This window comes from Cryptotermes secundus, unplaced genomic scaffold (genome assembly GCF_002891405.2).
Source record: "Cryptotermes secundus unplaced genomic scaffold, Csec_1.0 scaffold1084, whole genome shotgun sequence".
Lineage (NCBI taxonomy): Eukaryota > Metazoa > Arthropoda > Insecta > Blattodea > Kalotermitidae > Cryptotermes > Cryptotermes secundus.
In genome coordinates, this window is record NW_019724603.1 from 860,707 (window position 1) to 880,866 (window position 20,160).

Sequence of the window (20,160 nt, forward strand, 5' to 3'; positions counted from 1 at the left end):
TAGTCCGTATATGTGTCACTTCTTCCGTTTGAGGAGTAGAGGTCCCGCGTCTTACAATTGTTTCAGTTCTATCACAGCTGTGCTCTGAAGTACACGTAGTTCGAAATTTGTGGTTGCTAGTTAGTCTTGCTATTTTCTATTACTATTAGACTACTTTATTTTTTTCATGCTGGATAAATTCCTTATACGGAGTGTTTCGTCCACGAGTGCAAGTAGTGAAAGTATTGAGCCCGAAAAAAGAACAAAAATTAGTACCCCGGCAGTATAGTGATAATTACTTATCTTACGGGTATTTTTGGTGTGGTGATAAAACGTGCCCAATCCCCCAATCCCCAATGTATCATTTGTGGTGAAATCTCAGTAATGCTGGTATGGTTTTCAGTAAATTGAAGCGACATTTGTCAACAAAACATTCTTCTCTCTCAAGCAAAGGTGTCAGTTATTTTCGTCGCTTGTTGGAACAAAACAAAAAACCAAGAACGTTAATGACTGCGACAGTACGCGTTTCAAAGAAAGTACAGGAAGCAAGTTATAAGGTAGCCGAAATTATCGTAAAGGCCAAAAAACCACACACAATAGCTGAAACGTTGTTAATGCCTGCTTGTAAAAAGATGGTGAAAATAGTCCTGGGTTCAGAAGCTGCTAGTGAAATTTCAACAATTCCTCTCTCTGCTGACACAATCAGTCGCCGAGTTACTGACATCTCCAGTGACACTGAAGCCATTATGAAGGAGAAAATCAACAGCAGTCAGAAGTTCTCGCTTCAGATCGACGAGTCCACCGATATCAGCGGCCACGCACAACTTCTTGCTTACATTCGATACATCGATGGAGATGTAAGTGCAACAAATTAATTTTTTTGCAGAGAACTTCCCGAGCGAGTCACCGGTGTCACTAATGAATATGTGTTACATAATGAATTAAAATGGAAGGATTGCGTTAGTGTTTGTTCGGACGGAGCCGTTACTATTACAGGCCGTGTTAAAGGATCTGTTGCTAAAGCACGCAAAGTAAATCCTAACATACGATGCGGCCATTGTCTCATTCACCGGGAGCCAATGTTGCTAAGTCTTTGCCATCTTCTCTGAAAGTTGTGCTGGACGAAGTAGAAAAAGTCGTGAACCTCATCAAATCGCGGTCCCTAAATTCGCGGCTCTTTCCCGTTTTGTGTCAGGGAATGGAATCAGAACACACTACACTCCTACTACATACAGAAGTACGGTGGTTATCGCGAGGAAAAGTGTTCACGCGAATATTTGAACTTAATGAGGAGGTACGTGCAGTTCTGGCTTTTGAGGGGCATGAGTACGCGGATTAATTTGCGGATGATGAATGGGTATGTAAGTTGGCATATCTTTCCGATATTTTCGTACACTTGAATGAGCTGAACAGAAACATGCAAGGTAGGAACGAAAATATTGTAACTAAATATGGATAAGATACAAGGAATTGTAAATAAGCTGAATTTGTGGATACAGAGAATTACAGATGGGTCGTTTGAGATGTTCCCGACTGTATGGTCACTTGCTGACGGCAATAAAATGGCGATGGACACAATTAAAGAACATTTAGAAATGCTGCAGCAGAAATTCAATAAGTATTTTGGAGAGAGTGTACAAGATTTCGACTGGGTTCGTGATCCATTCGTTGCGAATTTAGAACATCTTCCGATTAATATACAAGAGGAACTCGCAGATTTAAAAGCAGACAGAACATTGAAACAAACTTCTCGAAGTGCCTTTGGATACGTTTTGGTTGGCAATAAGGAGTGAATACCCGGCTATCTCCGAGATGGCAGTTAATGTGTTATTGCCATTTTCAACTACATATTTTTGTGTCTCCGGATATGACAACTCCATATGGAAACCGATAAAAAGCAGAAATAAACCAACAACATCCACACCTCCACTGAGAAAAAACACAAACCTCCTGGACCCTGAGCAAAAAATGACCAAGAAAAGGCCGAACTGTTTGCAGAACATCTAACTGAAGTTTTCACACCACTAAATAATAACAGAGACGTAAACGTCGACCAGATTCTCAACTTACCCATCCAGGATCAAGAACACCCAATACATTTCAACCCGAAAGAAATAAGGGAAGAAATTCACAGGCTAAATACGAAAAAGACGCCAGGAGTTGATCTCATCACAGCCACACTACTAAAGGAACTCCCAAAAAAGGAAATACTCACTCATGTACATATTCAACTCCATCTTAAGGAATGGCTACTGGCCCAAACCATTAAAAATCGCACAAATAATAATGAGTCCAAAGCCTGGGAAAAATCACACTGACGTAACAAGCTACCGTCCAATTAGCTTGTTACCCATAATATCGAAACTTCTTGAAAAGCTTATCCTCAATAGAATTAATCACGACGCCAATCCAAATGACTGGATCCCTAACCACCAATTTGGCTTTCGACAGGCACACTCCACAGTACAACAATGCCACCGAATAGCTAATATAATCAACCAAGCTATGGAAAACAAACAATACTGCACTGCTGCCTTCCTCGACGTAAGTCAGGCATTTGACAAAGTTTGGCATCCAGGCCTGCTTTATAAAATCAGAAGAATTCTACCGGCGAAATATTTCGCAATACTGCAGTCGTTCCTAACAGACAGAGAATTCGAAATAAAAATAAACTCTGAAGTATCCAACCGAAGAAACATACAATCAGGAGTTCCTCAGGGCAGTATCTTGGGTCCACTCCTCTACGTGCTATACACCTCAGATATACCGACCACCGAATTAACAAAAATAGGTACGTTCGCAGACGACACAGCAGTTTTCGGTACGTCAGAATACCCGGTAATTGCTTCATCTAATTTACAAGAACATCTGAATCTAATGGAGAAATGGCTAAACCGATGGGAAATCAAAGTGAATGAAAGCAAATCGGCGCATGTGACTTTTACTCTCAGGAAAGGCAACTGCCCCTCAGTACATCTAAATCATGTTAACATTCAACAACAGGATGTAGTAAAATACTTAGGACTACACCTGGACTCAACATTAAACTGGAAACACCATATAACGAAGAAGAGAAAACAAATCGAAATTAAGTTCAAGGAAATAAATTGGCTAATAGGTCGGAAATATCACCTCACAATAGATAATAAACTACTGATCTACAAAACAATAATTAAACCCATATGGACATACGGCATTGAGCTCTGGAGATGCGCCAGCAAATCCAACATAACAATCATCCAGCGAAGTCAATCCAAAATACTTAGAGCCATAGTTGACGCACCTTGGTACGTGTCAAACCAAACTCTTCACACCGACCTCAAGATCCCATATGTAAGAACCGTAATCACATACAGAATCCAAAAACATTATCAGAAACTGGAATCTCACCCCAAAAACGCAATAGAAGCTCTCCTTCAACCTGCACAATACAGAAGACTAAGACGAACTTGGCCAAACGATCTCCAGGAAAACTGAGGCGTAATCGATGGATTACAGCTCTTCAAGCCAACTTAGTACAATAGAATAATTATTGTACATGACAGCAAATTAGCTCATAGAATGTAAATTCAGATTGCTAATAAATGATTAAAAAAATATTTTTGTGAATTGGGCTTCTCGACGTTAACTGAAATTAAGACATCAAAGAGGGAGAGGCTCAGATCCATCGATGAAGAAATGAGACTTGCGTTGTCAACGATTCCACCACGGATCAGTCGCCTGTGTGCAGCTGCAGGTTTGAGTAGAATTATTTACTTTAATAGTAATAGAAGTGTATCTTCTACACTCTGCAATGAATTAAAGTTCATTAACTGTTAATAAATGCACGAGTTGTTTCTGTTTAATGATTATAAAATAACAATATAATAATATTATATTAATAAGTTGATCACGTTACGTATTTATATTAATTGTCTGTTATCTTGCGTTTTTGAGGGGAATAACATTTTGGTGTGCTGTGTTGAGTCATGGATACTTCATGGTGTGCCACAAAAAAAAAAAAAGGTTGCGGAACACTGGCCTAATGAATCGGAAAGTGTTTGGGAAATAGCTAACGGGGCCGTGACACCAATATTGAGGAAGTAATGAAAAACCACGAGAAACTGTCAGGGCGACGCGGTGTCCTATCCGAGACTCTAAACAAGCATCTCCCGAACTATACGAGTGTAGGGCGCCACCCAGTCGGTTTGCATGTGCGACGTCTTAAAATCTCCTCGTTCTGAATTCTTTAATTGCAGCAAGAGACCAAGTTCGTGCCCATACAAAACAACAGATAAAATTACTGTTATATATATTTTAAGTGGGACTCGGGATAGCTCGGTCGTTATAGCGATGGGCTACGGGGTGGAGGGCTGAGGTTCTATTCCCTGTGTGGCAAGATGTTTTCTCTCTTCCACAGCGTCCAGAACTGCTCTGAGGGCCCACCCAGCCTCCTATCCAATGGGTACAGGATGCGATTTCCCCGAGTATGAAGCGGCCGAGGCGTGAAGCTGACCGCTCACCTCCATCTAGTCCCGGGCTCAAGAATAGAGGAGCTATACCTCCACTCCCCGAAATGTCATCATGGCGTAGTGTTTAATTAAGCATAGGAAGAACTTTACCTTTCTTAAAAATATTCCGCTTTCGTCTTCAGTGCCGAAGAATAAGCCACTCAAGAGATCAGAATGTTGTATGTAGTTAGCAGTTGGAGGATGTAGGCGACACGTTCATCCGAAACGTCGGTTGACTTTCGGTGGAACTCTTCGTTTCTACCGCGGTGAGAACCTCAAATCGTGGACCCTCAGTCTATGTTCATGCCTGAGTCCTCCTTCCACGCCCTTACAATACAGGATTGCCGGTCTGCCATGCCCGGAATTGCAAACGAACATGCATCTGAATTAGACTGGAAACACATTGAAACCGCTTTTTCCTGCCTGCTATTTATTTTCCACAATTCACATAATCTCGTGGATTCATTCAATTTTTTTTATTGTGCAAAAACTAAGTTAAGAGCGTTTTCAGTGGCGTACTACGTCTAAGTTCTTTAATGGTCAACAAACGGGGCACGCTGTAGCTTAGTTGGTTGAACCACTATGCTACAAGCCGGAAGGTTGCGGGTTAGATTCCCGAAGAGGTCAACTGACCTAATCCTTCCATCCGCACCATGACCCACGGGTCAACTCAGCCTCTAACAGAAACGAGTACCAGGAATCTTCCTGAGGTTTAAAGGCGACCGGCACTTAAGGCTGACAACATCACCGCCATCTGTTAGCCGATTGTCTAGAAAATGCGGGAGCCTCAACCTCTCACAATCCTGTGGCCCTCCACGGCCTGTTACAGGGATAGCTTTACTTAACCTCACCGAAATCTGCTAGCCGACTGTCTGGAAAATGTGGGAGCCTCGACATCTCACAACCCTATGGACCTCCACGCTCTGTTACAGGGATAGCTTTACTTTTTTATAAATCACGTTCTCACGTTTAGTATGTAAGCCTGTAATATTGCGTAGGAAAACGTCGGTTCTGGAGATCAGAGCTCTCTTAAGTAAACAAATGGAATTGGCAGCAGAACACGCATTTTGCGTATTGTACATTGTAACCAGCGGAGCGGAATTCTTCTTGAGAAGCCGCCAGTCGCTCAGCTACTTAAGAATTTCCAAACAATTTTTGGAACTGTCGCGTTCACAAGAGGCCTCCACTGGCCCGTGTTCTGAGCCGGAAGAAGCCAGTTCACACTTAGGCACCCAGTACTGCTACCCTGAGGCGTGGCCCTTCTGCACGTGTATTGCCATCACAACTACGAATGGGTGTTTCTACTGGTCCGTAACCATTGCAGTTTGGCTTGTTTCCTATGATGCAATAGTTTTGATCGGCCTTCGTCGAACCGTGGCTTGTGCTGAGTGAGGGGAACCAGTAAAGTCCTGTCAGGTCATCCGATGTCCGACCCGAGATTCGAACCGAGCACCTGCGAAATACGAACACTTCCTTACCGCTACGGTAACCGCCTCGCTTCCGGTTAGTTCTTATCGGATTTCGAAATGAGTGTCTTCTGGCCTGTAACGCCGTTTAGCCCCGGCGGAAGTCAGCGGACGTTTCGGAGGAACGTTCCTTTGGCTTTCGTCGGACTGCATGGCGTTATATCACAGCATACAGAACTCTTCCTAATCGCAGCTGCGAGAATTTCGAATCCAACAGCAGAACAGACTATTACTGTTATTATTATCATCATCATCATCATCATCATCATCATCATCCCTTTCTCGCCGCATAATGGCATAAGCACTGGAAATGTATTTATATTACTTTTCCCACCCATTAATGATAACCTTAATATTTCATGAAATTGATATTAATTTATTACTGGTATAAAAACTGCCTTATTTTGTATTTTGTTTGTTATTTTCGTTCCTGGCTACAGTTCCAGAGATCCCGAGTTCGATTCCCGGCGCTACCAGATTTTGTGAGAAGAAGTGGGTACGGAACGGGGTCCGCTCAGCCTCGCAAGGATAATTGAGGATTTATTTCAAGGAAATAGCCGCTCCGATCCAGAAAACCGAGATGAAGGGCCGTGGGGATCCTTTAGGCTGACCATGCGACACCCTCTATCCGCAAGCACTATTTATTATTATTATTACTATTAGAGGGGGTGGGTTTCCCATGCACTTAGACCAGTTATTGGTCCATTGTGCGTCCCCCTTTAATTTCTACTGTCGCCATAACCTACCGGTACAGGTGCGTGCTATCAGCCCCGTTCGGCCAACGAGGTCGGCCCTCGGTACCTGATATTTCCCCCATCTATCAGAGGCATTGGAAACTACTTGGGCGGGAAATCTGTTGCTTAATTTTGCTCAGAGGTCTCATAGAGACATGGATCTTTCACGTGCCGTAAATCTACGACACGGGACCCACGGCTTAAAGGCCCTCCCGGAGGACTTGTTCCCTGAATTTTTCCGCCCTTAAAAATTCCACGACCCCCGCAGGGTTTGAACCCGCGTACCTTGAGCCATGAGGTGGGAACGTTACCCCTAGACTACGGAGGCCGCTTCCGCAAGCACTAACTTCGCCGACAAATGGCGGTCGCTTGGTCTGTATAGTTCGCTTGCGGACTACATGCCACGGAGTTTTATTATTATTATTATTATTATTATTATTATTATTATTATTATTATTATTATTATTACTATTACTGTCCCTCTTCTCGGTGCCCCCTTGCTACCAACGTGGTGGGTAAATATCTCGACATATTTGCAGACGGAGCGGTTTCTCTGAAACATATTTTACAAGCATGTACCAAACCTTTTACGGTGTTACTTGATTAGTGTTTTCATTACCTACAACTGTATATACCTCGGATAACTTTGATTTTCTTATGTAATTGGTTTTAATTTTTTGACTTGTTATTAATTTCATTCTATCACTCCCAGTTGTCTTATCTTAGTATTTAGTTACTAATAGTATTAGCAACATTCGTAATATTTCATAAATGTATGTATATATTTCAGTCTTCTTTAGATTTATGTTCACAGATTTATTTGTCATATTTGTATTTTGTTTTATAATTTTCTGTACCTTATATACTCGTGCTAACTTTGTAATTGGCCACTGTGCTGTTAAGTTATTGCACGTAAATAAACATGAATTGAATTATTATTATTATTGTAGACGTCTAGCGTAGCGGTACAATCTAGTTGTGGGCTACGAAACATAAGCTAGCCGAAGTGAGTGCCCACGAAATACGGAATATTGTGCAGTGACTTCTAAACAAAGCTCTCGAGACAAAAGCAGAAGTGATGTGACTCTGGAAGTGTGTCTCTTACTGGGTAAGAAGAAGACGCTAGGCACAGATGCATCGGTCGATGCGGTTGTAAAGCAAGTTGTACGGCCCCCCGAAAATCTGATAGTAACTCAGCTTGTCAACAGTTTCCTACTCTCAAGAAACCATAGGGTAGTTATTCTGTTTAAGCTAGTGTGTCCTGACCAAGCTGAGTTCGTCTACATCCTCGCAGGTCCTTCTCTAAGATCCCCTTCCGTATCAACTCCGTATGCATTCTGTCATACATAGTTTCAGGGGGCTTGGCCCCAAGACCATGCGACTCTGATGCCTCTCCGGGAACCCATCAACCAGTAGACCTTCCACTGTCTTTGCCGTTCAGTGTAACATTCAGGCGAGCAGCCATTGAGTTAGATTTCCCGGTTTAGAATTTAGCTCCGAGGTCAGAAATGACGGAGCTATATCTCCATTCCCCTGTATGTCTTCATGGCACAGTGCTCAGTTAATGTAAGACAGGTGCAGCTTTTTTTCTTTTCAGTGGCTCTTCCAGCACGTTCAGGCCGAGGCCTCTTATTCAGTTCCGTAACCATTTTCACAGACGGTAGGACTCCTTGGGCGGATGATCAGCACGTCGCAAGGCCTCTGACTAAACACAGAACAACACATACACCAGATAGCCATGCCTTAAGTGAGATTCGAACCCATGATCCCAGCATCCGAGCGAGCGAAGACAGTTCATGCCTTTTACCGCGCAAGGGACAGCTTTACTTTTTTTTTAAATATTTTCGACAAAATTTTCCTTGCGTGTTTAGCTGTAGTTTGTTTAAGGACTTTGGTTAGTACCTCGAGTTATATAGCGTCACGTGGCAGATTAATTGGAAATAATGTGGACCTTTCCGCAAGAACACATGAATACCACGAAAGGCCATAGTGAGGAAAGGCCTCGATTTAAACTTTGCAGCTACCGAACATTGCTCAGAAGTGTTCCCACTTCAACGAACGTGTGTGATCATGTGTTTTGTAATGTCATTGATGTATTGCTTTTGTGTTAACAGGTTTTGTGGAAACGTGGTGGTCCGCAGCAGGAAGGCCCTACTGACCAGGGACTGTATCGCTGCATGGCACGTAACTCAGTAGGGGCCCTAGTCTCCAGGTCCGCTCACCTTCGCGTCGCCAGTAAGTAATTCTGCATGGGTCTTATATACACACGACGGAGACAGAACTTCTCATGTATTTACGTAGTTGGACGAATAGACATTTCTGTTGCCATTTTCCTAATTGGATAAGCTTTGAATTTTGAGTAAAGTTACCTCAGTTCCTAGTGTACCTTAATTTATGTTTTTTTTCCCTCCCCACTGGCTCTGCAGCCCCCGTGGACCCTGATATCATCTTTCAGTTTCATGATCATTTTTACAGACGGTAGGACTCCTTTGACGAGTGATGAGCTCGTTGCAAGGCCTCTACCTAAACAGAGGACAACACATACACACACGAAACATCCATGCCCTCAGTGGGATTCGAACCCACGATCGCAGCATCCGAGCGAGCGAAGACAGTTCATGCCTTAGACCGATCTGCTAATTTGTGGTATAGGCCGTTGAATTCACCGCAAAATTAGCCGTGATTTCGACATTTAATTTTGATTGCCCTCCGCACACTGTTCTATAATAGGGCCATCAGTATAAATACTTAACATTTGCGGCGAAATTAGGTTTGACGTTCTCAGTAAATAGCTATATATTGGAACCATCTGTTAGTCTTTTCCCTCTTCTTGCCTCCTCACCCTCAGGTATACCCCGGCCCCACGTCCACATATTGTTGGCCGTTCTTTTTTTTATTAGAAACACCTCTCTTCTTGTCCTACCGACTGTTCGTTGGGTTTTCCCCGAGCGTAGCCAGGGACACTGGATGCTACTTATACGCAGATCCATCGTTTGTCCTTTTCATTATAAAAACGAATAATTTTCTCTCCTTATGCATTTGGTATTTCGGTCTGTCGTCTATTTTTGGAAGTGGCTCCTTCATGTGTATGAAAATTTTCTTACATGTCTCCATAATTAAGCATCTGTCTGTCTCTCTGTCCGTCCGCCCGTCTGCCTGCTTGCTTATTTATTCCTGTTGGGCCCACTTGGGGTACAGATCATCCGTGAAAAAGCTTCGTTTCACTTCAGTCTCTTAATCTTAAGGTTCGGCCACACAGAGCGCTACGCTATATTCGCTACGTACGCCACGTACGCTGTGTACACTCTGCGACGCAGCTAACATAGGGAACATAGCGTACGTAGCGTACGGAAGTCTGTGTGGCCAGTCACATTGGCAATAAAGGGAGATATTTCTCTGTTCGTATAGCGAACACAGCGTACGTAGCGCTCTGTGTGGCCGAACCTTTAGACAGTCGGTAGGACTCCTTGGACGTTGGATCAGCTCGACGCAAGGCCTATACCTGCACATACAGAACAACACAGAATGAACACACACAAGCATCCATGGCTTGAGTGGGATTCGAACCCACGATCGCAGTGTTTGAGTGGGCGAAGACAGACTGCGCCGCCACCCTGATAGCCCAGGCAGCTGTACTCGTGTATACAGCACTTGACATTCGCCATGAAATGAGGCATGTGCTCAGTCCTTCCTTCATAAGGGATACTCATTTTGTCACGGACTTCTCTTTATGTCTTATATTTGTTGTTGGTTGATTCCGGACCGCCTCTGCTCTAGTGGTCAGCGTTCCTGGTTACAGATCCAAAGGTCCGGGTTCGGTTCCCGGCGCTAGCAGATTTTTTTCGGAGATGTAGTGGGTCTGGAACGGGGTCCACTCAGCCTCGTAATGGTAATTGAGGAGCTATTTCAAGGAAATAGCGGCGCCGGTGTAGAAAGCCGAAATTAACTGCCGCGGGGATTCGTTGCGCTGGCCACGCGACACCCTCTATCCGCAAAAGTTGGCACAAAATTTCGCCGACAAGCGGCGGTCGCTCGGTCGGTATAGTTCGCTTGCGGGCTGAAATCACGGAGTTTTATTTTTGTTGGTTGATTCCGAGTTGCTGATGTTACATTCTGATTCGTACTTTATTGATCTAATTGCATTTCAAAGCGTTACCTTCAAAAATAAAAAAAAAATTATCGTTTTAGCCACATTTCAGGATGTTGTTACATTCTGATTCGTACTTTATTGATCTAATTGCATTTCAAAGCGTTACCTTCAAAAATAAAAAAAAATTATCGTTTTAGCCACATTTCAGGATGTTATTTTAGAAAATAAAAATTTGAATTAAAAGACAAACTCCGTTGTTTTATGTAAGATTTGAGGCTTTCACGGCGGTGACTATGAAGAAAGCAGTCTTCTGGGATTTGGCACCGTGTATATGTGGTGTTANTATACCGACCGAGCGATCGCCGCTTGTCACCGAAGTTAAGTGCCAACATTAGCGGATAGAGGGTGTCGCGTGGTCAGCGCAACGAATCCCCACGGCCGTTAATTTCGGTTTTCTAGACCAGAGCCGCTACTTTTCCTTCGTATAGCTCCTCAATTATCCTCACGAGGCTGAGTGGACTTCGTTGTAACCGTCCGCCGACGTACAGCTGCCACGACTATTACTCGAGATGAGTTCTTTATCTCATGGATACGGGTGCTTCGGATATGGGAGTGGAACACATTTCGGGGTTCATGAATCCGGGGGCTCCAGAACACACCGTGTATTGCAGTCTTAATTTCAAATTTGTTACAGTAATCAGTCTTTATATTATTGCTCCAAGCTAGCCGCTCCGTCACACTTAACCTTTGCACACAAATTTGCCCCGAGCTCCCTGACCATACACGCCACTCCTCAGCTACCATCCGGTAACTCCCTCTTTGAACTGTCCACCTCCGTTCCCTGCAAACAACTGCCCTCTCTTTACAAGTCCCCCAGTTGGCATAAAAAAACGAGAAAATAAAAAGAGAAAGCCAAGGGTCGAGCCCGGAATCTGACCTATATTCGTATTTTTCGAGATGCCCATAAACTTTTTTAGGTCTTCAGGCCACACGAGCAGGGAACCCAGGACCCCTCCCGGCCCGTCCCGCGCAATGTCAGCCCATGGGTTTATGACACTAGGAGGAAACAGGCGACGTTAGGGACTATAGTGAAACCCCAAGCCTAAGGATGACAATACTTGAATTACTACTAGACGGTCCCGGGATGGTATCTCGCCGGAGGAGCGTCTCTCATGGTGAGAAACAGTGCCTCAATTCGACATGCTCTTAATTAAATAATTTTGGCGAGGGACGTACGGTTACACCGTTCCAGACCCACTGCTTCTCAGAAAATCTGGTAGCCCCGGGAATCGAACCCGGATGTATGTATCTGTATCCTGGAACTCTAACCAGTAGACCACAGAGGCGGTCTTGAATTTATGTTAAAGAAAATGACCCCGAAGCTTGTTAGCCTAACTAATGTCATTCTGTATTTCAGCATCCTGTTGTAATTGTTTAACTTAACGTCCATGTATTTATCGTCCGTCAGTATTGCAACACTTGTTTATTCACTACTTAATTTTAATTTAACATTATACACTTTGACACTACATGTTTCGGCCCCTAACGGCCATCTTCAGGTGTCTTGATATGTTACAAATATTTTATTAAATTATGCGAAAACTGCTACACTGTCTTAGTTCGTGTTAAAATCACACGCTGCAGTCCTCTTTTCAAGGTTAAACCAGACAAAATCCTTTAAAGTTTCTATTATACCCACGTTATTTTGGTGCATTTTATTTCATCTCGCACGGGGCGTCGTCGTCCATTGTTCATAAATGTATGTCTGTCCAGGGTGTTTTGTATTGGCAGCTTGCCCCTCACGTTCGTAGCGTACTTTTCAGTTATGACTGCCATGTGCCCCTGGTTTGCGTGTTTCCTCCACAGCGTGTGGTGTTGCCTTTACTAATGTTAAACTAAAATTAAAATTAAGAAGTGAATAAACAAGTGTTGCAATATTGACGGACGATAAATACATGGACGTTAAGCTAAGTGATGTCTTTATACTATTTCAGTGAATATGAACGTGTTTGATGACTTCCATTTACGCGTACGTGTTTCAGAATAACCACGTACTCTTGTCGAAAGGAATAAGGCTTATAAATTAAAGCTTGGTAACTCGAGCTCTGCACTGCTAATTTAACTGACGTGCCTGTACAGACAAGCCTGCAGTGCAGTTGGAGGAACTTTAGCGTCTCTAGGCTTTTGGACGTACACCCGCCACATTCTGACGTCCCGAACACATTTTATGGTCATGGTTACCGTAAAATAAATCAAGGTTAGGTTCTTATTGTCACGGCCCGAGTGCTTTTCACGTCGGTCGGTCACGTAACTTCGCTTTTGGTATTGAGAGTGTATTGTGCTAGACATCAGGGCGAGTGATGAAACGAATTACAAGGGATTCGGAAGGAAACGTTCGTGGCAGAATCGAGGCAGTGCCCCCGTATTTGCTTGAAAGGACAGAGGGAAATCAGCCAGGATAGCCAGTGTCCCAGTAGAGATTGGAACCCAGCACACTGCGAATACAGGTCTAGAACGTTACATCTTGACCAACTAGTTCCGTCCGATGCTTTTTGATGAGTGAAGGAGCAAGGTGAAAGTGTAAAGCTATCCCTATAACAGGCCGTGGAGGCTCCCACATTTTCTAGACAATCGGCTCACAGATGGCGATGAGGTTGTCATCCTTACGCTCTGGCCGCACCTTTACCCTCAGGATGATTCCTGGTACTCATTTCTGTTAGAGACTGAATCGACTCCCGGGCCATAGTGCGGCTGGAAGGATTAGGTACATTGAAAAAATCCAGTGACATCGGAAATCGAACTAGGGACCTTTCGGCTTGTAGCATAGTGCCTCAACCAACTACGTTACCGCGTGCCCCTCATGAATTAAAAAAAATAAGCAAGGAAACTTATTTAGACTCGAACCCAAGCGTGAAGCAGCAATATCCATTGATTTTCCGGCGTTGTATATCCAAAGGAACCTTTTGCTTGTCCTTGTCCTTACATTTCTTTCTGGCAGCTACAGCGTGGGGCGGGCTGCTGCTGTTTGACTTTTTACACATATGGATTGCATTTCAGGTCGGCGAAAAATACCGCTTTTCGGAAAGAGTTCTGAGATACAAAGCTGTGTAGTCCGGTGAACGTCAACCGACGTTTCAGAGCATTCACTTCATTCATTCATTCATCAGTGGCTCTGCAGCCCTTTGTTGGGCCGTGGCCTCTTCTTCAGTAACGTAACCTTTTTTATACAGACCATAGGGCTCGATGGCCGAGTGCGTTTCGGAGTAACCGCCCCAATTTTCAGGGTGTTCATGTTAGCCAAGGAAGGAAGAAGACGGGAGCAAACAGCCCAGCCTTCTTGGCTTACTCCTCTACGTAGAGGATGGAAGTGATATATTCCTCCGAATCGCCCCCGACTTTTGTTCACGTAATTCGGAAAGTTCCTCGGATAATAAATTCTCTGACCGTTGTAATTTTCTCCGACAGAAAATTGCGCTGCGGTCAGGTTCGCAACATGACGGAATGCGACAAAAGTGGCTTTGGTTCCTGGCAGATGATGCAAGCGGTGTGACCTCACACAGTGGCAACGCATTGTGCGTGTAGTTCTCGGAAATGCCGTCGCGCTTTGTGAAGACTGGAACTGTGGTGACCAGAGGAGCTGTGTGGCATAACCAGGCTCCTGTTCCGCTCTACCATGGTATTATCAGTGTGTCTAACTAACTAAGCAGTTGTCCACCCACTGATTAAATTACGGGTACTTGTCCGAGCGCGAAGGTTCGTTGCCGCGCCCATAACATTATACCACTGGTCCCTATCCTGAGCCAGATGTATGCATTCTACACCCCTATTCTACTTACCTAAATCCCCATTTTAATAATATCCTGCTGTCTATTCTAGTTATTGCCAGTAGTCTGTTTCCTTCACGGCAAAAGGTAAAAAGGTAAAGTTGTCCCCTGCGCTTAACTAATTAAGCACTACGCCATGAAGGCGTATGGGGGAGTGGATGTATAGATACACATTTTCTTGATCTAGGCATTAGTTCGAGATGAATGGTCAGCTTCACGCCCCGGCCGCTTTACTCCCAGGGAAAGAGCCCCCGGTACCCATTGTATAGGAGGTTGGGTGGACCCCAGAGCCAGTCAGGACGATTGAAGAAGTGAAAATTCTTGATCCTACAGGAACTCGAACTCCGAACCCTCGGTTGTCTAGTCCGTAGCCAGTCGATATACCGAGTCAGCAATCCCGGCCCCTTCAGGGCGTGTTACCAAAATTCTATATGCACTCCTCTTCCTTCCCATGTATGCTACATGCCCTGCGCATCCAAAATGACTTGGTATTTCTAATTATATTTGGTGAGGAAGCCGGTCACAGTAGCCGCGCGGTCTGAGACATGAACTGTCTTCTTTCGCTCGGACGCTGAGATCGTGGGTTCGAATCCCACTCAGGGGATGCGTGTATGCGTTTATTCTGTGTTTATGCTGTCTTGGGACCGGCTGATCACTCGCCCAAGGAGTACTACCACCTGTGTAAAATGATGGGCCATGGCCCAGAATGGGCTGGAAGAGCCATTGAAAAAAGAATTGGTGAGGAAGGAAATGTAGCCATATCTCCCTCTCTTTCCAGAGTACAGGGCATCCGTGAAACGCTTTGTTTCACTTCAGTTTCTTAATCCTAGGGAGATCAGCCCTTCGCAAGGCCGCCAGCTACACACAGAACAGCACAAACACAGAATAAACGCAGACAGACATCGATGCCTCGAGTGGTATTGGAACCCACGGCCCCATTTCTCGAGCGAGCGAAGACAGTCCATGCTTTAGACCGCTGCAGCCACTGTTATCACTGACCGCAGCGGTAGCAGTGTTAGCGCGTTGGGTAGATTGCATTTGATCCTACCGAGTATCGCAAGACACGCATAAAACCGGAATTTGGCATAACACGCTTGTTTAACGTTCCTCTGCGCGTTTTCTTCTAACCATTTTTTTTTGCTCCGATAAATATTCAGCAAGTTTCTCGCTGGTTTCGCCTTGAGATGAGGACACAGAGGCTTTATGTAAAGTGCCCGATTTTAACCGAAGTTGGAATTTGTCTACGAATTTTAGTGAAACTTCCCCAGCTCAGTTTTCACGTAAGTCCATTCAGCGGCTCTCGGGCCGATAGCGGCGGCGACATGGCGAAACCAGTGAGAGTGTTTTTGTAGCTCTCTCTACTGAACGCGCCATAAATTAAGAGAGTACGACGTTTCGGATACCGGCTTTCTTTCTTTTAGACAAGGAAAATATTAAGAAATATTTGTCTAACGGGCCATATGTGTTGCTTGGCCAGCTGATGTAATCATACTGATCAGGTGAAGGAAGATGAGATGTGCGGGCATGTAGCACGTATGGGGGAAAGAGAAATGTATATAGGATTTTCGTGGTTAAAGCCAGAAGGAAAGAGACCACTAAGAAGACCTAGACATGTGTGGAAGGATAATATTGAAACGGATCGTGGAGAAATATGAAGTGGTATGGACTGGATTGATCTGGCTTTGCATACGGATCACTGGATGGCTCTTGTGAATACGGTAATGAACCTTCGGGTTCAGTAAAATGATGGGAAATTCTTGAGTAGCTGGGCGACTGTGATATTCGAACCTGAAAAAAAAAAATTTGGCCATATCCTCCAACAACACTGAAACACTTGTCCAATCGCTTTACCATTGCCTCGAAACCCGTATCATAGAAGTCTTTTCACTCTTGTCTCAGCCACTTCCGCACCTACGTTTCAACCTCTTCAACGAAACGTCTGCCACCCAGCTGTGAACCGCTTTACGTGACAAATACTTCCCACCGTAAACAGGAAACATTTCTATAAGAATACCCTTTGCATTGAGTCATTTTTCCCACAACAAGAAACCCACAAAAGAACGCTGCTCCTTCGGTAATACACTCAAGCACGGTTGCCATTTTGACTACTGAAACCGTTCTCTGAACATGAGCTTGCGTGTCTGTTACCTAGACTGTCATGAAGCTGGACTGTGCTACCTAGTGATACACATAGAAAACCTATTACGTCCATTACAGCTGTTTTACTTCCATTTGTGACCTGTTTAATCACTCCCTCGTAAATACCACTGCATGTAGGCGCATGGGGCCTGGAAAACACGGAGAAGAGGAAAATCCTACTCTAATAATCATTGTAATATTATCCTCCCATCTTGCGTAGGTCTTACTGATGTACGTAGTCCCTCCGGTTTTCCTGTGCTGTTTGCGCTTCCCGTCCTTGAAGCGGTCATTCTAACAGTATTTGGCGAGGAATGCAGTTTCTGAGTCTCCATGTTATGGAGCTGTCCCCAGACTTCCGTTGATATCACACCAAGTTTCACATTCATACAAAACTTTTAAATTCTTTCGTAGGATTTGAAGTTCTCGCAGCAGTTGTTATGTATAGTTTTGTCTTCTGGGATATAATGCCATGCAGTCCGTTGAAACTCAGCCGACGTTTCGGAGGAACATTCCGCCTCCATCTTTTAGGATTGGAAGCAGAAAACCAACTCGAAAGTGGTAGGGCAGACACAGCTTTGCTTTACACTAGTTTCTTGCTTGTTTTATTCTTTGATGCTGAAGATGTAGGCGACGTGTTCCTCCGAAACGTCTGTGAACGGACTACACGGCGTTATGTCCCAGAAGATACAGTTTCTTTAATGTTTAGATTGCTGATGGGGAAAGCAGGTTATTCTGAGCCGAATGTTAGGAAGGATTGCCCGAATTATGCAAATTTGTGTGTTAACACTGCCGATTGAGATGTTGGTTTCTTGGGCGCCTCGGAGCTTATTCAATGTTTTTGGTGACTGTACGACGCAGGAGACAGAGAGAGGACCCGATTAAAGTGGTTTGGAATGCAGCCTTGCTAAACAAGTGCTACCGCTTCTGCTGTCCTCTTCTCTGGTTGGCGAAACTGCCTTTCCCTCCCCGCGCTTTCGTTTTTGGTGTTTAAGTTATGCCGAAGGATAGGTCATGGTCTGACATTGAAAGAACCCCTCCCTCAAGAGGGCAGACCCGTAAACGAAGCCATACAGAAACAAAACCACATAATTGGATTTCATAATAAGGGCCACAGGGCGCTGAAGATGTGGCGGACCTCTGGAATGGCGTGTTACACGCAACGTCTACCGCACGGTACTGAACTACATGCACAAAGTTGTGCTGTAGTGATAGGCAGCGGTTTCGACAGTTTATTACCAACAAACACCTTCAGATGTTGTGATGCAGTGTTGTATTGAAAATACGGACCGATCATAATGGCCGCGCGGTCTGAGGCTTGAACTGTCTTCGCTCACTCGAACACTGGAATCGTGGGTTCGAATCCCACTCAAGTGATGCGTTTATTATGTGTTTGTGTTGTCCTGTGTGTTAGATAGCGACCTTGCGACGGGCTGATCACTCTTCCAAGGGGTCCTACCGTCTGTGTAAAAAATATTGCGAAATTCAAAAAGAGGCCAGGTCCCAACTAAGGGCCGTACAGATATTGATGAATGAATGAATTGAAATACGGAGTAATAGTCATCATCATCATCATCAGCAGCAGCAAAACACCTTTCTTTAAGCCATAGCCTTTCTTAAAGGCTTCTTGAACACTTTCGTAACAAACTTATTTTTTTAGGGTGAGGAGTTAGCCCCACGTCCAACCTCCAAGCTGGAGAACCACCCCTTGTCGGCTGCCCGCGACAGCTTCCAGCCATTCCTGTAGGGCGTCTCCCCCATCCGCAGTGAGCAGCTTCATAACTTGTACTCTTCGACAAGTATAATTAGAATGATCAAGTCAAGGAGGATGAGGTGGGCCGGGCATGTAGCACGAATGGGGGGGGAAGAGGAATGCAAATAGGATATTGGTGGGAAAGCCAGAAGGAAGGAGACCACTGGGAAGACCAAGGCGTACATGAGTGGCCAGTATTAAAATGGATCTTAGATAGGATGGGATGGTATGGATTGGAATGGTCTGGCTCAGGACAGGGCCCAGCGTAGAGCTCTTGTGAACACGGTAATGAACCTTCGGGTTTCATAAAATGCTGGAAAATTCTTGAGTGGTTGCACAATTGGCGGATTCTCAAGAAGGGCTGAGCTCCATGAATGAGTGAGTGAGTGAGTGAGTGTGAGAGTGAGTGAGTGAGTGAGCGAGTGAGCGAGCGAGCCATTCTTAGAAGATTCTGCCAAATTATGTGATGTTTTCACTTCTTTGGATTTCGCAACCTTAATTTTTTGCACAGAGCATGGTCGTCAGCTTTGCGCCCAACCCCCAACCTGCAGGAACAGGTGACTAGTTAACTAGTTATATCCCCCAGGAACAGGGTGGCCCAGTTATACCCTTATGCATGGCTTCCCTTTTCGTCGCCTTCTAAGACTCGCAGGGCTGCGAAGGAGGTATTGTAACCCGCCTCCACGCATGGAATATTGAGAATATGGAAATCATTTAAGTATTGCTGAAAGTGATGCTGTCAGTGGATATGAATATTGTACAGAAGAGAAATTATTGTCGGAACCTTTGTTCTTTACACCGGCGTGGTAAGTGGAAAGGTATTATTATTATTATTATTATTATTATTGGACTAATAGTCTATTGTACGTCCCCCTTTGATATTCTACCAGTCGCCATACCCTNGACGGGTTTGAACCCGCGTACCTTGAGACTACGGAGGCCGCTAAGTGGAAAGGTAACCATAGCGAACCAGAAATCATGGTTTGGAACTACAAATAATCATTATTCAAATAATGGTCAGACGCATTATGTGGCCTGTACGTATACGGTGAGTTTTTTTTTTAATTCGCTTAGTGGGGGTGGAGTCCAGTTGGGTCCCCTAGGCACGGCGGCTACTGATTGGCCTATTATACCTGCCCTGGGTGATTATGATGATGGAGAATTTGTTGGAATGAAGATTGGAAGGGGAAACCGAAGTACACGGAGAAAACCCGCCACAGCATCACTTTGTCCACCACAAATTCCACTTGACCAGACCCGGGATCGAACCCGGGCCGCCTCGGTGGGAAGTCAGCGACTAACCGCTTGAGCTATGGCGTGGCCTTGGCGGTGAGTTTAGTCACTGGCTGGGGGTTGGAGGGCTGAAGGGTCGTGTTTGAGCCCCGGTAGGAGCAAGATTTTTGTCCCCTCCACGTCGTCCAGACCGGTTCTGGGGCCCACCCAGCTTCCAATTCACTGTACAGACCAGCAACACGCCATGTCCTCACACGAGTTGCAAAGTGCATTGATGTTGACTGTAGCAACATTTTTGTCACTTAAACAATAAATACCGGTATCAGAAACAGTACGTAATATCTCTTATCAGCAATTTTGGAACTGTACAGTGAAATAGCTGTCTCCGAAACCGTTTGGAATAGGTCACGTGTACATATATACTTTTTTTCTTAGAATGACCGATGCTATGACCT

The 20,160-nt window shown here is 44.6% G+C and overlaps 1 protein-coding gene across 2 annotated transcripts in view; it reads left to right on the forward strand.

The window, feature by feature from the left end:
* LOC111862528 (protogenin) overlaps positions 1-20,160 on the forward strand; it is a 214,597-nt gene that overhangs the window by 97,151 nt on the left and 97,286 nt on the right. For both annotated transcript variants that reach the window (XM_023848010.2, XM_033750698.1), the window contains one exon: positions 8,784-8,904. In XM_023848010.2, coding sequence (XP_023703778.1) covers positions 8,784-8,904 — 121 coding nt within the window. The remainder of the gene's footprint in view (positions 1-8,783; positions 8,905-20,160) is intronic.